The sequence below is a fragment of the Mauremys reevesii genome, linkage group 24 (assembly GCF_016161935.1).
Source record: "Mauremys reevesii isolate NIE-2019 linkage group 24, ASM1616193v1, whole genome shotgun sequence".
Lineage (NCBI taxonomy): Eukaryota > Metazoa > Chordata > Testudines > Geoemydidae > Mauremys > Mauremys reevesii.
The window spans coordinates 11,122,553-11,138,444 of NC_052646.1; the positions used below are offsets into that span (position 1 = coordinate 11,122,553).

A 15,892-nucleotide genomic window follows, 5' to 3' on the forward strand; every position below is an offset into this window, starting at 1 on the left:
AGTTTTATCACGTTTTTAGCAGCTTGAAGTAAGGAGGTTACACCCCCAAAACTCCCAACCTCTCTGAGAGAGAAATACATTTTCTTTAACAACCCCATCATTTCTGACCTGTCTTAGTCTAAGACTTAAGTATCTGTAAGAAAACACAGACTTGGATATTTTTTTATTTAATACAGCTTCTCTCACTTTGTAACTTGTTAGCCCCCCTACCTTATTTTCCTCTAAAGTGCATGTTCTATTACTAATATTTCACACCTTTATTAAAAAATGCAATAATTTTTCTCTAAAAAAAATTCAGTGAGACTTTATTTCAAAATAACCTAAATGCATAAAATTTATTCTTTCCCCCAAAATAGTTATTACTAATATTTAATGCCTTTAGTTCAAAAGGCACAACAGTTTTCTCTAAAACCACTTTATTCTTCTAACTTCTAAACTTCTAACTTTAAAATGACCCTAAATGTGAAAAAAAAAATCCATGTGCAAATAGTGCCAGTGCTCCCCATAAATAATTTTTTAAAACATCAAAATGGCCCCTGCACGGAAAGCGGACATATCTGAAAACGAGGCTGGGGGGTGGGACATAAATTTAAAAAGGGGGTATGGACACCTGTCAGAATTACATGTTGAAGAACACTATAGAGCCTTTCCTACTTGTCCCCCAATCCATGAACAGTGCAGAGCAGATCTGGCCAGCAAATGACATTGTTTGTTTCCCAAACCATTTTTATTTACTTGATGTCATGTGGATCATCTGGGGTTACATGTTGCGGTCAAGTAAAACAGGCCAAGACATAATATAACAGTGTTATATGCTGCAATAGGATGGAGAGTTCTCATATCAAAACATACATAAGTGTGTTTATACTATGGAGTGGTATATGGTGCATATCATAAATCATAGATTAGGGTTGGAAGAGACCTCAGGAGGTCATCTAGCCTCAAAGCAGGACCAACCCCAACTAAATCATTCCAGCCAGGACTTTGTCAAGCCTGACCTTAAAAACCTCTAAGGATGGAAATCCCACCACCTCCCTAGGTAACCCATTCCAGTGCTTCACCACCCTTCTAGTGAAATAGTGTTTCCTAATATCTAACCTAGACCTCCCCCATCGCAACTTGAGACCATTGCTCCTTGTTCTGTCATTTGCCACCACTGAGAACAACTGAGCTCCATCCTCTTTGGAACCCCCCTTCAGGTAGTTGAAGGCTGCTATCAAATCTCCCCTCACTCTTTTCTTCTGCAGACTAAACAAGCCCAGTTCCCTCAGCCTCTCCTCTATCTCACATCCAGAGTGCAAAACCAGGAGGCTGAGAAACCAGGACTGAACTCCTGATGACCAGGGAGCCTAGAAATCTGTTTGCTGTGGAGAAATGTGGAATTTGCATTCTTACCGAGAATCTTTAGTTTTTACATTCTGTGAAAAAATTAAAACCTATTATTAACAATTAATTACATTTTACGGAAAGTGCCGGTGCCATTTATTCAGTGAGCACAACCACCCCCCTCTTGTGGTTGATTTTTGAATTCATTTTAAATTAACAGCTGAAACCTATTTATCTGATCTAAATGGGACCAGGGCCAGATCAGATAATCAAAAATTGGGATAATCAGGAGAACTGGCAAAGAGCTTTCAATCCCTTATTTTAAGATGGGGAGGCTCAGGCTGTCGGCGCCTCGTGCAGCTGGCACTTGGGCTGTCAGCCCTAGGAGACTGGTGGGTCGGTTAGTATGGAGAGCTGGATAGGGGAGGCTTGGATAAACGGGCTTCTACTGCATATCAATACACCATTGTGTTCAACTGATACCTGTAGGTACGGTGCCTATGGAAACTAAAGTTCAGCCTTTCATTTTAATTGAGGAAAAATGCACATTTTTATAGTTTTTATCAGAGAAGTTTCGTTTTTTATCACGGAAAACTAGGACCCCTGCTGCTGACAATCTTGAGCTCCACCCATGGCTTGGACCCAAGCTGAGCAAAGAGCTAAGAACCTTGGGTGGGCCCAGGCTTGGATCACTTGGAGACCTTAACCATGAAAATGTTATAATGATTTGGTGGTTGAGGGTGTAGATGTGTCACCCCCGCCAGCTCCCTCATGGAATGGGGGCAGGGTCGCTGGGCATCCAGCGGAGCTACCATGCCCATGGGCAAATGGTTTCCCAGTTGCCATGCTCTGCTGCACCAGCATGGGCTGGCTGAATAGGAATGGCTGTGACCTGTTGGTGGCTTCTGTGCTGCTCTCATTCAGAGTCGGTCTACACTGCAATTAGACAACCTGGCTGGCCCATGTCAGCTGACTCTGGCTGGTGGGGTCAAGCAAAGGGCTGTTTAATTGGGGTGTAGGAAGGTCCTGGAAGGTGGGAGGGTCCCAGCGCTCAGGCTGCAGCCAAAGCTGGAACGTCTACACTGCATTTAAACAGCCCCTTAGGTCCATAAACAGTGGGAAACGCTAGAGGGTAACGGAAAGAAAGCGGGAGGGGACGGCACCTTCTGGTCTCATTTCAGAGCCTCTTATGACCTAAGTGACCTGGAAGAGAGTGAGGAGAATGCCCGTGTGAGAAAATCAGACAAAAAGAGGTGAGTGGGAGGGGTGGGAGCCTAGAGAAAAAATGCAACAGGTAGGGTTATAGCTAAGCTGACAGTAGGAAAATGGAGATGTACAGCCAGCCATGGGGGTGGGGGCGCGAGCCAATCAGGAGCCAAGCTTTTCAAGGGGTGGGCACTGTCTGGCAAGGGGCAATGCTGATACACTGAGGGAATGGGCAGGAGTTTGCAATGCCGTGTGCCTGCATGAAAAGCCAATGGGATTTGGGTCTGCCTGTGCCAAGGGCTTAACCCAGCGGTGAAAGGCAGGGCCTGGCACAGCTCTGCAGGCCAGAATTCACCAGATTAGTGGGCGGAACCCAGGCACATGGTGCTGAGTGCACGTCAGGATCCCATCCTGCCCGTGATATCTGTGGCAAGCAGGGAAGCTCACGGAGAGCCGCACCAGCCCTAATGCCAGGCACATTTATGAGCAGACTGGACCAAGCACTGGAAAGCTGACTGAGGTGCATCCAGTGCTGGAACCCAGGGTGGGAGGCCTAGACAGCACCTCCCAGCCTCTCTCAGCTCTGTGCTTTGGCCCAGTGTGTGCGACCCGGAACGGCACATACTCCAGGGGCTGGAGATCACATTCTCCTTTGTGCTAGACTCGCCAGGGTTTATGGCACAGTTGCCAACTTTCACACAGTAAATAAGCACCCAACTTTCACAATAAGCCAAAAATCAAGCTAATCCCATTTCAAAACAAGGCCAGTCCCTAAGAACCCCAACAGTCTGTGTGACTAGATCCTCCCGGCGTGCAGTCTGGGGCTGTGGTGGGCCCGCTGTGCACCCCTGACTCTCTTCCTGCTTGCCCCTTGCCCCCGCTTGCCCCTGCTTGCCGGGAGCCGATCAAAAAAAAAGAAGCACAAGCTACAACAAGCTACAAGCCAAAACTAGCCAACAAGCAACTCACAAGCCAATTAAGCCAAAACCAAGCCGAATTTCTGCGTTTTTTCCGCGGGTTTGGCATGTCTGCAGACAGCACGGCCCCGGGGGCACGTCACTCTCGGAAAGTGACAGCAGGAGTGGGAGTTCCATGGCTTTGGGCTGGGGCTGCACTGCTACTGAATGCAGCCTGTGCTCACAGGATCAGAATAACAGCTTGCGTTTCAGGAACACATCACCTACTAATTCATAGTGCAAATTATTCCAGCCAAAGATGTAGCGGGAAAAGTACCCACCCCACATTAGAGACTCCATGTTATAGAGGACACGGTCCCACATGTACACATCTGTGATTTCCCCTACAAAAGACTCTGGGAGTTCAAACCCGCCCCCGAAGGAGTCCTGCTCCTGCCCCAGGATGATCACAGCCTCAGCACTGACGGAATAGCCTTTCCGCAGACCCTTCCTGGGTAAGGGCTTCCCGTTCACCCAGAACTCAGCTATGCCCGTGGCCGATTCCCAGCCAGCACAGACGTGCTCCCACTCCATACGGTTCTCGGGGACTCTGAAGGTCACAAATTCCCCGCCCACGTATAGTCTGTACTCCCCAGGCTTGGGTTTGAAGAGCAGGATCTCATTGTCATAGGCCTTGGTGGCATAAGAGAAAAGGGCGTACGGCCGGGGCAGGTCAGTGTAGGATCTCAGACAAACAGTAAAATTCTGCAGTGGCTGCTCTGGCTTCGGCTTCAGGATAACGTAAGAGTCGTTGGATGCTCTTGGGAAAACAAACACCTTACGGACGAGGTCTGTGAGAAGGGAGATGGGGTTGTGTGTTTCTTTGTCAGGGTAAGGGACCCGATTGGTACCACTCTTCCTAGTTAACCCCGAGACCCCTAAATCTCCCCCCCACCCTGCTATCCCAGCCCTGGGCTGTACCCAGCTCTGCCAATGCCCCTGATTCCCCCCTCCCTGCTATCCCAGCCCTGGGCTGTACCCAGCTCTGCCAATGCCCCTGATTCCCCCCTCCCTGCTATCCCAGCCCTGGGGCCGACCCAGCTCTGCCAATGCCCCCGATTTCCCCCGCCCTGCTATCCCAGCCCTGGGCCGTACCCAGCTCTGCCAATGCCCCCGATTTCCCCCACCCTGCTATCCCAGCCCTGGGCCATACCCAGCTCTGCCAATGCCCCCAATTTCCCCCGCCCTGCTATCCCAGCCCTGGGCCGTACCCAGCTCTACCAATGCCCCGATTTCCCTCGCCCTGCTATCCCAGCCCTGGGCCGTACCCAGCTCTGCCAATGCCCCCGATTCCCCCCTCCCTGCTATCCCAGCCCTGGGCCATACCCAGCTCTGCCAATGCCCCCAATTTCCCCCGCCCTGCTATCCCAGCCCTGGGCCGTACCCAGCTCTACCAATGCCCCCGATTTCCCTCTCCCTGCTATCCCAGCCCTGGGCCGTACCCAGCTCTGCCAATGCCCCCGATTCCCCCGCCCTGCGATCCCAGCCCGGGGCCGGACACAGCGCTGCCAATGCCCCGATTCCCCTCCCTGCTATCCCAGCCCTGGGCCGCACTCCAGCTCTGCCAATGCCCCGATTCCCTCCCTGCTATCCCAGCCCTGGGCCGTACCCAGCTCTGCCAATGCCCCCGATTCCCCGCTTCCTGCTATCCCAGCCCTGGGCTGTACCCAGCTCTGCCAATGCCCCCGATTTCCACCTCCCTGCTATCCCAGCCCTGGGCCGTACCCAGCTCTGCCAATGCCCCCGATTTCCCCCGCCCTGCTATCCCAGCCCTGGGCCGTACCCAGCTCTGCCAATGCCCCCGATTTCCCCCGCCCTGCTATCCCAGCCCTGGGCCGTACCCAGCTCTGCCAATGAGCCCGAGTTCCCCCGCCCGGCTATCCCAGCCCTGGGCCGTACCCAGCTCTGCCAATGCCCCCGATTTCCCCCGCCCTGCTATCCCAGCCCTGGGCCGTACACAGCTCTGCCAATGTCCCCGATTTCCCCCGCCCTGCTATCCCAGCCCTGGGCCGTACCCAGCTCTGCCAATGCCCCCGATTCCCCGCCCTGCTATCCCAGCCCTGGGCCGTACCCAGCTCTGCCAATGCCCCCGATTCCCCCCTCCCTGCTATCCCAGCCCTGGGCCGTACCCAGCTCTGCCAATGTTCCCGATTTCCCCCGCCCTGCTATCCCAGCCCTGGGCCGTACCCAGCTCTGCCAATGTTCCCGATTTCCCCCGCCCTGCTATCCCAGCCCTGGGCCGTACCCAGCTCTGCCAATGCCCCCGATTTCCCCCGCCCTGCTATCGCAGCCCTGGGCCGTACCCAGTTCTGCTACTGCCCTCACCCGCCTCCCACACCCTGCGATCCCAGCTGTGGCAGGGTGCTGCTGCAAACACACCTCATCAGTCCCTGCCATGCCAGCCCCAAGTAAGGGGGAAAGATTGGGGCTGCTTGAAAAGCCTTATGTCTGCCTGGTGATTGACAACACCTGCCAGCCTGATAGGCAGGAGCTACAAAGGCTGGGAAGGAGCCAGAAGGAGCAGGTCAGTCAGAGAGGGAGGTGGAATCCCTCTAGCTGGTTACTGACCCAGCCTGCGCTAGGCGAGACACCTGTAAGGATTGGATATAGTTGGACACAGGTGGTGGGAAAATGCTTAAAGAATAAAGGATACGGGTGTTGCACAGAGTTGAAGTCTCCCTGGATTTATTTGGGAGGGCGACCAGCCCCAGAAGAAGAGGCGCCGGGCATGCACCCCATGAGATGAGGGAGCTTGTCCGAGATCCTTTTGTGCCAGAGCTACAGTTTGGCAACCTGGAGATGGAGGGAATCCTGCGGTGGCTGGCTCAGCAGTAGGAGGAGATGCAGAAGGTGCTGCAGGCCTTCCAGCAATCCCACCGGATGGAGAGACAGCTCAACTCGCCTGGCAGGCCAAGCAGCGGAGGACTTTACAGAATTTATTAAGGAGCAGGTGGGGTTGCCGCAACAACTCCTACAGAAACTAGTGAGTTGCCCCAGGGGGAGATGGTACCTGCACTACGGGTTGGGCCTTTGTAAAACGGGCCCTGATGATGACCCCGACACTTTTCTCTGCACCTTTGAGCGAGTGGCCATGGGCACCGGATGGGACAGGTCAATCTGGGCCCTACAGCTAGCCCCATATCTCACCCCCAGGCAGCATGCGGACACTCCGGGGGTGGGCAGGGCGAGGGCCAGGGCTGCATGTGCCCCCTGGCAGCATGTAGACAGGCCCGGGGTGGGAGGTAACAGCCACAGGGATATTCAGAATGTGAACCCAGATGGGGCACTTTGGGTCAGGGGCTGTTGCCTTCACTGAGGCCATCCCCTATTTTTTTAAATATAGAACTGGAAGGGACCTTGAAAGGTCATCAAGTCCAGTCCCCTGCCTTCACAGTAGGACTAAGTACTGTCCCTGACACATTTTTGCCCCCAAGGGCCCCCTCAAGGATTGAACTTGTTACCGTGGGTTTAATAGGCCAATAGTCAAACCACTGAGCTATCCTTCCCCATAAACCAGCCTCCTCTATAAACACTGATTTATTTCTCACTTGTAAGTATACTCATGCCATGCTACACTAGGCAAGATGTGTGCTAGAGGAATACTTGTTTCTGAAATGTGCAGATGCTTAACATGAAGTTATTGTCAACCACAAACCAAAATAGATTTCTGCACTGATGAATATCAGAGCCCTGCAAACTTAGGACCCGGTCTGTCACCCTTACTCATGCTCATGTCAGTATTTTACAATCCCACTGGGCTGGGTCCTGTTATTAACCTCTTTTGGTGTGTGCATTTACTCATGTGAGTAATCCCATTAGTTTCAGTGAGACTACTTGTGTAAATGTTCACACCATGAAGAGACACAATAGTGATCCCTTCTGTAATTCAGTTACAAGTGTAACATCTCATGGAACAGATCATGGCCCAACCTATGAAGCCTCATAGAGATGTAAGGAGGGGTAAGACTTTTCCCCCAGTGGCCCTCTCAGCCTGCCCTTATCCCTAAGGTAGGTGGTGTAAGCAGGGGCTGCATGCCTGGTGCATTCCCAGTGCAGGTGCGTGGGGAGTAGGCAGAGGGCGGGAGAAGCACAGACAGGGCATAGTATGTTTGAATATTCTACACTGGAGAGTTTTGTGAACCTCCAAGGAGCACACGTATATTTTCCCTTTTTATTTTTTTCCCTTACCCTGCCTAGGGACCCTCCCTTATGGCAGCTGAGGCGTGAGGCCCACACTGCTCCTCCGTGGGTTTCCCACAGCAGGGTCCGGAGAGGCTCCTGGTCACGTTTATAGTCCCAAAGGCCTTCCCAGCTCTACGCTGTACCCTGGACCCCTGCACTGTGAGCGTTGAGGGGTGGGGCAACTCATTGAGAACGCAGGCAAAGTACCACAAAGGGGCAGGCATTCAACTCCCCCAGAGAGATGGGGATGGGGGGGGGGGAAGCGTTAACCCTTGGGGAAGCCCTATTGATTTAAACAGTGAGATCAGCACTGTCCATGCGAGAGTCCCCTGAGGCCCCTCCATCTGCACCAAGAGCCTGACCCTGTCCCCTCTCCTAACACCGGCTGCAGACCCCACTCACCAAAAGGGCATGATGGGCTCGGGCGCAGGATCTGCTCCCTCCAGGAGAGGGGAGTGGTGGGTACACAATGCGCCCCCTGCTGGTCGTGGGGAAGTGGAGACGTGACCAGCCCCCTGCTGTCTTTGGGGCTGGGGACAGATGGACCCCCCGGCCACCTTCCCCAAGTCCCAGGCAGCACGCTCCTGGGGAAGCAGCATTCGAACGAGGCTCTTTTAACTGAAAGGGCCCGTCAGCACATGGCCACATTGGCACGTTGCCCACCAGGAAACAGGGCACAAAAGTGGATGCTGGTGCTGGAGAAAGCCCCCTCGGGTGGGGGCAGGAGGGAGCTCAGTGCCCTGGCTGCTGCCATGTGCCCTTACTGGGGCCGAGGGCTGCAGGGACCTACCGATCATCTCCAGGCTGTACTTGGCCACGGAGCTGCCCCCGGCACTGGTGGCCGTGCAGATGTAGGTGCCAGTTTCATTCTTGCCGACGGGGGGGAGGGTGAGGATGCGGTCAGGGTTTATCTGCAGGGGGACATCGCTGCCTTCCTTCGTCCACAGGAACTCCAGGGGGCTAAGAGGAGGGGGGTTAGTGAGAGATAAGCAGCGCTTTCCCGAGGGGCAGACACTGGGACAGGTCTGACTGCACCCCCACTGCAGCGCCTCTGGGGCAGACCCCAGCAGGTGATATCAGCACACAGCAATGCTACAGCCATCCCACGACAGCCGGTGAAGGGTGCCAGGGCCAAGAGGCTTGGTGCTCTGTCACCAGGCACTTTCTTTCACCGTTCACACCAGGACGGGGCGAGTGCAGAGGCCGCGTATAACACTACCAGTGAGATCTAGCAGCATGTGCCACCCCCTCTGCAATGACTTGGGCACGAGCCAGGGCAGGGCAGAGCCGGGCCTGGATCTCCTAGGGAGCGGGGTACGTGGGGCTTGTCCTGAAAGGCAGCACAGATTCCCAATGTGCCAATCGTGCTCAGCACAAGAACTCAGAGAGCAGGCAAGTGGCCACAGGGAGGCTCCCAGTTAGTCCTGCACTGGCTGGTCTATGCTCTGGACCCAGCATCCCACCAGGGCAGGACCACCAGACAAATGCATTGGTGGTATAGTGGTGAGCATAGTTGCATTCCAAGCAGTTGATCTGGGTTTGATTCCCAGCCAATGCAGGGATGTGATGTTTTCTCCCCTGGGAAGTGGTTTAATTTCAGTCACATTGTATCAGTTTATCAATGGAATGAGAGAATCAATGTCCTGCAGGTCATTCAATTAGGTTGGACATTAGGAAAACCTTTTTCACTAGTAGGGTGGTGAAGAACTGGAATGGGTTACCTAGGGAGGTGGTGGAATCTCCTTCCTTAGAGGTTTTTAAGGTCAGGCTTGACAAAGCCCTGGCTGGGATGATTTAGTTGGGTTTGGTCCTGCTTTGAGCAGGGGGCTGGACTAGATGACCTCCTGAGGTCCTTTCCAACCCTGAGATTCTATGATTCTATGACTCTCTGCGGGTGTGAGGTGGAAGTGTTGTGCTCCGGCAGGTCTGATCCCACTGCTCCATGCACAGCGCAGGGCTCAGCAATGTTTGGCATTTCCCGCCCTGTGGGGATGATCCTGGTGTGACCCATGTTGTGTCCTGGGCCCTACCGATGGGTGCAGGGTGGGCGTGATGGGAGGGGGAGGGGCGAACACTATGGGCCCAGGGTTGGGGTGGGTGCAGTGGGAGGGGGAAGGGCGAGTGCTACAGGTGCAGGGTGGGTGTGATGGGAAGGGGAGGGGTGAGTGCTATGGGTGCAGGGTGGGGGTGGGGGTGATGGGAAGGAGAGAGGCGGGTGCTATGGATGTAGGGTGGGGTGGGTGTGATGGGAAGGAGAGGGGTGAGTGCTATGGGCATAGGGTGGGGTGGGTGTGATGGGAAGGAGGGGCGAGTGCTATGGGTGCAGGGTGGGGTGGGGGTGATGGGAAGGAGAGGGGCAAGTGCTATGGATGTAGGCTGTGGGTGGGTGTGATGGGAAGGGGAGGGAGAGCGCTATGGGTGTAGGGTAGGGGTGTGATGGGAAGGGAAGGGGCGAGCGCTATGGGTGCAGGGTGCGGGTGGGGTGATGGGAAGGAGAGGAGAGCGCTATGGGTGTAGGGTGGGGGTGGGTGTGATGGGAGGAGGGGCGAGCACTATGTGTGCAGGGTGGGGGTGTGATGGGAGGGCAAGTGCTATGGGTGCAGGGTGGGGGTGGGTGTGATGGGAGGGGAGGGCGAGCGCTATGGGCGTAGGGGTGGGTGTGGGTGTGATGGGAGGGGAGGCGAGCACTATGGACGTAGGGGTGGGTGTGGGTGATGGGAGGGGAGGGGCGAGCACTATGGGCGTAGGGTGGGTGTGGGTGATGGGAGGGGAGGGGCGAGCGCTATGGGCATAGGGTGGGTGTGGGTGTGATGGGAGGGGAGGGGCGAGTGCTATGTGTGCAGGGTGGGGAGTGATGGGAGGGGAGGGCGAGCGCTATGGGCATAGGGTGGGGGTGGGTGTGATGGGAGGGGAGGGGTGAGCACTATGGGCGTAGGGGTGGGTGTGGGTGTGATGGGAGGGGAGGGGCGAGCGCTATGGGCGTAGGGTGGGTGTGGGTGTGATGGGAGGGGAGGGGCGAGCACTATGGACGTAGGGGGGGTGTGGGTGTGATGGGAGGGGAGGGGCGAGCGCTATGGGCGTAGGGGTGGGTGTGGGTGTGATGGGAGGGGAGGGGCGAGCGCTATGTGTGCAGGGTGGGGTGGGTGCGATGGGAAGGAGGGGCAAGCGCTATGGGCGTAGGGGTGGGGGTGGGTGTGATGGGAGGGGGAGGGGTGAGCGCTATGGGCGGAGGGTGGGGGTGGGGGTGAGGGGAGGGGGAAGGGCAAGTGCTATGGGTCCAGGGTGGAGCGGGCATGATGGGAGGGGAAGATTGGGTACTAGGGGTGCAGAATGGGGGTAGGTATGATGGGAGGGGGAGGGGTGAGCACTATGGGCGCAGGGTGGAGATAGTCATTATTGGTGGGGGAGGGGCGAGGGCTATGGGTGCTGGGTGGGGTGGGCATGATCGGTGGGGGGGGATTGGGCACTAGGGGTCAGGGTGGAGATGGGTGCGATGGGAGTGGAGGGGTGAGCCCTATGGGTGCAGGGTGGGGTGGGCACCATGGGCGGGCGTGCACTTTGTGTGCAGGGTGGGGTGGACGCGATGGGTGGATGTGATGGGGGAGGGGCGAGCTCTTGGGCACAGGGTGGGGTGGACGCGATGGGGGGAGGGGCGAGCTCTTGAGCGCAGGGTGGGGGTGGGTCTGATGGGAGGGGGAAGATTGGGCACTAGGGGTCAGGGTAGAGTTGGGTGCGATGGGAGTGGGAGGGGTGAGCTCTATGGGTGCAGGGTGGGGTGGACGCGATGTGGGGAGGGGTGAGCTCTTGGGTGCAGGGTGGGGGTGGGTGTGCTGGGAAGGTGCTTGGGAAGGGGGCCACTAGAGCACGAGCAGCCAAGGGGAGAGGTGAGGGGGAGGGGAGCTCCTTACCCAGGATCCCCTGGGACGTCACACTGCAGCTGTAGCTCTCTGCCCGGGCTGGGGTAGGGGGGACGTGGCTGGATCCTCGCTGCTGGCTTGTCTGGTAATGTGGAGAAGGAAGAACATGGAGCCAACCCTGTTCCCCTGCAGGGGCCGGGGTAAGCAGCGGCTGCACCGGGGAACAACCCTGCAAGCCCCCTGGCTGCCCGCAGTGCCTCTGCCAACCCCTTGTGCTGCCCACCGAGCCCCTGTGTCATCTGCTGATGCCCACGTGCTGGCCGCAGTGTGCCCACCACCATCCCCTTCTGCTGGCCAGAATGGAGCCCCCAATCCTCCTGCACTGTCACAGTGCCCCCCCCCCGCCCCAGATCCCCCCATGCTGTCACAGCACACCCCCTACAGGCAGGTAGGGCAGGGCACAGCTGATTGGCCATGACATTCTTATGGCCCTTCTGTAAATGTCTCTCAGCCACACCCTGTGTGCACCAGAGCAGTGTCATCAAGCAGACGTGTGCAGCAATGCGGGTCTTCCCAGCGCCTCCTCTGCCCCACGCTGGTTCCGCGTTGCTGCTTCTGGGAGTCCTGAGGCCTCACCCTCAGAGGCACTGAGCCCCAACGCTTCAGTTGACATCAGGCCCCATCGTCTCGAGGTGGGTGGCAAGATCCAATGGGGCTAAATGCTGAGCACCAGGGGACTTAGCACTGCACAGTCCCCCGAGGCCAGCAGAAGCCATGCCCTGGACGGGGGCATTATCGGCTGGGAGCTGTGGGGAGGGCGGTCGGAAAACATGACTCACGCACCCTCCAGAGTGCCAGGGACTCGGCTGCTCTCTGCCTGCAGAAGCACAAACCCTGTCCTCCCTGTACAGACGGCATCACGGCCAGGGCTTGCCCCCCTCCCCCGGCACAGCCAGCTCTGCCCCTACCTGTCTGGGCCACGGCTCCCGAGAGGCTAGCGAGGAGGAGGAGCCAAAGCTGCAGCTTCTGCATTTTCTTCACCTGCAGAATAAACCAGAGGGAAGAATCAGAGGGGCAGATGTCAAGAGTCTGTGGCCAGTGTGTTACGGACAGTCAAGGCATTCGTTAAATCTATCGGGAACAAACAAAATCCCAGGGTTCCGACAGCTCCCTTACGAGAGAGCAGCGGCAGCACTGTCAGCCATGACAGAGGAAAGGGGGAAGTGTTCAGGAAATAGTTCTGCTCTGCACTGGAAAGAGACTGGGGGACATTTCCATCTTGGACAGTGATCAAGTCATGCTTTCAAGCCCATCCGTGACTAAGGAGGGTGTTACCCAGCAGCTACTAAAGTTAAACATTTTTAAGTCGACAGGAGCAGACCACTCACACCCAGGAGTATTAAAATAATTGGCCGAGGAGGTCTCTGAGCATTAATGTTGATTTTGAAGAACTCTTGGAACACCGGGGGAAGTTGCAGACGACTGGCAGAAGAAACGTGCCAAGATTTAAATGTGATAAATGATGTGAGTCAAGAAACTATAGGTCGGTTAGACTGTCATTGTTCCAGGGCAAAACCCTGGAAAGGCTGAGGCAGGCGCAATCGGTAAAGAACTAGAAGATGGGTGAATAATTACTGCCAGTCCACATGCTTTTGGGGGAATAGGTCTTGTCAGACACACCTGAGACAGGTTTTTGATGAGCTCATACGTTTGGCTGATCAAGGCAGGAGTGTGACCCTCATACACATGATATTTCTATCACATATAGCCTGAGTGCAGGGCTCCACTTTGTATTGCTCTGCCTGCCCTGCCTAAGACCTGCCCCAGGCAATGCCAATCTCCAGATGCAGGGGTTGCTGCCCCCATATGGGAAGTGAAGCAGGCAAGCTGGGAATGGGCGATGGGATGGATCACTTGATGATTACCTATTCTGTTCATTCCCTCTGGGGCACCTGGCACTGGTCACTGTCAGAGGACAGGATACTGGGCTAGATGGACCTTTGGTCTGACCCAGTATGGCTATTTTTATATTATGTTCTTAGGGACATGGCCCCCTCACCCACTCCCCCCAGCCTGGGGCGCACTGGGCAGCAGGTGCTCTGTCAGAAAGGAGGGTGTCACCAGGGCACTTCTCCCAGCACTAGGGGAGGATGGCAGCTCCCCAACCCCCCTCAGGCCAGCATCTCCACCTGCACCTGCTCTGGGCTGTGCGTAAGGACGCGATTTAGTCATGGATTCCGTGATCGTATCAGACCTCCGTGACTTCGGCTTCCGCTGTCAGCGGCTGTGGCTATGTTAGGCTTTTACTAGAGGCCTCTGTACGGGATCGGGGAGCAGATACTGGACACAGTGTTGGTCTATAATACTCTAAATACCTTTTACTGATTACAATATAAACCTCACTCACTCCACATTCATACCCCAAACATACCGCACCAGAGTCCGAAGATCGGAACAAAGTCCCAATGGTCAGTCGAGGTTCGGTCCAATCACAAGGCGTGGCAAGCCGACACTGCACACCGCTTCAAAATCAGGGCTCTGGATCGATGTCTGACTTCAAATTTCAGATATGTCAGGCAAGCATTTATAGACCAGTCCATCACGTCATCTGCTCTTTGTCTCCATTCGCTAGGCCTTTCACCCACAACTCAGAGAAAGCAGCCCCAGGAGGTTGCCATAATCCAAGCAGCCCCAGGAGGCTGCCTTCCATTTCCCCTAGTTTTTATCCACAGCTGTAATGGATACAATACCACCAACGTTATTCCCTTTTCTGCTGATTTTGTATGTTTCCCCCGGACACAACAAGGCTGTTTTGCAAGAACCGTCCTTGACTGCTTAAAACCTTAAATCCTCGCTTCAGTTGCCAGCATGCAACTCACATACTCATGTCAAACACACTTCATTCACACTAGGCCTCAACGGCCCATAATATATTGCATTATATATAGTGTAGATATAACCCAACAGCTGGAGCTGGGGCTGCGCCCCCCACCCCACCTCTTGCAGCTGTGGCCTGGGCTATGCACCACCTCCAGCCCCCACAACTGCAGCCAGGGCTGTGCCCTGCCCCCTGCTCCCCCACTCACACACTTGGCTAGGGCCAGGCCTGTGCCAAAATCTTAACCTTAGCTATGTGGCATGAGAAGACTCTGCTGGCAACATTCTCGTTTGTAGCCTTTCACTCAGTGCCTGAGGCGCCCAGGGCCTGGAGACAGGCTTCGGGAGCAATCCCAGGCACCGTGTAGCTCAGGGCATGGTGAACAGCAGTGGGAGCAGAGCCAAGGCCGTGCCATGGTCACTGGGAGACTGCACGGGCAGCAGCAAGCCAGGCATGTGGGGTGTGGCTGGGTTGGGTGGCTCCAGGCGGACACTTGCCAGAGCAGCAGCAGGGCAGTGGCACCTCAGGGCGAGTTCTGCTTCCAGGGGCTAGTAAAACAGTGCTGTTCAGTGATAGAGAGCAGCTGCCTCCTCCCTAAAGTTAGCGGTGGGGGGGAGGGGGGCACCCAGAGCTGGCAGGGCTCAGGGGAGGGTGGGGGAGGTGCAGGAGCAGGCGGGATGCTGAACTGTGTCCCAGGATGTCTTGCTGTGAGGGTGCTGAGGTCACTAGCTCAGCTGAGGAAGGATGGAAAGCAGCCCTCTGTGCTCCCTGCACTCCCACAACTGAAAAGAAGGCACCTGGGCTTTGGCATCCACACGAGCCGCGCAGCAGTCCATGGAGAACCAGAGCCTTGCAGAACGCAGCCCGTCCCCAGTGCATCACTGCTGAGCCCCCAACTCGCCCAGTGTTGCTCCGGCCTGTGGACCTCGGCTGTAATCCAGAGCTGCCCTAATGCCCACTGGACAAGCCAGGCCACAGCGGGTCGAGGGCTGCATGGATCCAATCTGCAATGCAGACAGGATGGTTCCTGGATGTGTCTCAGAGCGCAACCTCGTCTGAGCGTGGGACCAGCCTCAGCAGCAGCCCTTGGCTGGGGACAGGCTGGGCCCTGGCTCCAGACCAAGTGAGGAGTTTGCACTTTCGCTTCTGCTTATCGAGTCTGATTGCCCCAGAGATGAAGGGCTTCGCTACCCTTGCGAGTTTCCATGCATTAAAGGAGCCCTGAGCGCACTAGCTCACTACCCGTCCACACTGGCAAGGCACGTAGAGTGCTCTGACTCCACGGCGAGAGCGCTCCTGGTATTCCACCTTGGCAAATGGAATAAGGTTTAATGCGCCCTCGCTGGAGCACCCCAGCGTCAGTGTGAACGAGGTGTTGCATTACTGCGCTCTGATCAGCCTCCGGAAATGTCCCATAATCCCCTTAAGTCCAGTGGCCACTCTTGTCATTGTTCTGGATATGCCCTTTGAAAGCTCCGTTTGACAGC

The 15,892-nt window shown here is 55.9% G+C and overlaps 1 protein-coding gene across 4 annotated transcripts; it reads right to left on the reverse strand.

The window, feature by feature from the left end:
• Nucleotides 1–1,160: 1,160 nt before the first annotated feature.
• Nucleotides 1,161–15,496, reverse strand: LOC120390652 (serum amyloid P-component-like). 4 transcript variants are annotated; one of them, XM_039513415.1, is made up of 5 exons: nt 15,307–15,496; nt 12,496–12,568; nt 11,579–11,669; nt 8,461–8,630; nt 1,161–4,279 (listed from the first exon to the last, which is right to left on the reverse strand). In XM_039513415.1, the coding sequence occupies exons 2-5, from the start codon at nt 12,557–12,559 to the stop codon at nt 3,678–3,680; spliced, it is 927 nt and encodes a 308-aa protein (XP_039369349.1). In that variant the 5' UTR covers nt 12,560–12,568; nt 15,307–15,496; the 3' UTR covers nt 1,161–3,677. The 4 variants fall into 4 exon arrangements, with proteins under 4 accessions (XP_039369349.1, XP_039369348.1, XP_039369351.1 ...); XM_039513414.1 differs by lacking the exon at nt 15,307–15,496 and adding an exon at nt 15,203–15,264; XM_039513417.1 differs by lacking the exon at nt 15,307–15,496 and adding an exon at nt 13,964–14,226.
• Nucleotides 15,497–15,892: the final 396 nt, after the last annotated feature.

Excerpts from the sequence above, each read along its gene's own strand:
- LOC120390652 (XM_039513414.1), bottom strand. The coding sequence starts at position 15,241 with ATGGACTGCTGCGCGGCTCGTGTGGATGCCAAAGCCCAG. Across the intron at positions 12,569-15,202 it reads GTGTGGATGCCAAAGCCCAG|GTGAAGAAAATGCAGAAGCT; the intron begins GTGCCTTCTTTT and ends TTTATTCTGCAG. Across the intron at positions 11,670-12,495 it reads GGGAGCCGTGGCCCAGACAG|ACAAGCCAGCAGCGAGGATC; the intron begins GTAGGGGCAGAG and ends CCACATTACCAG.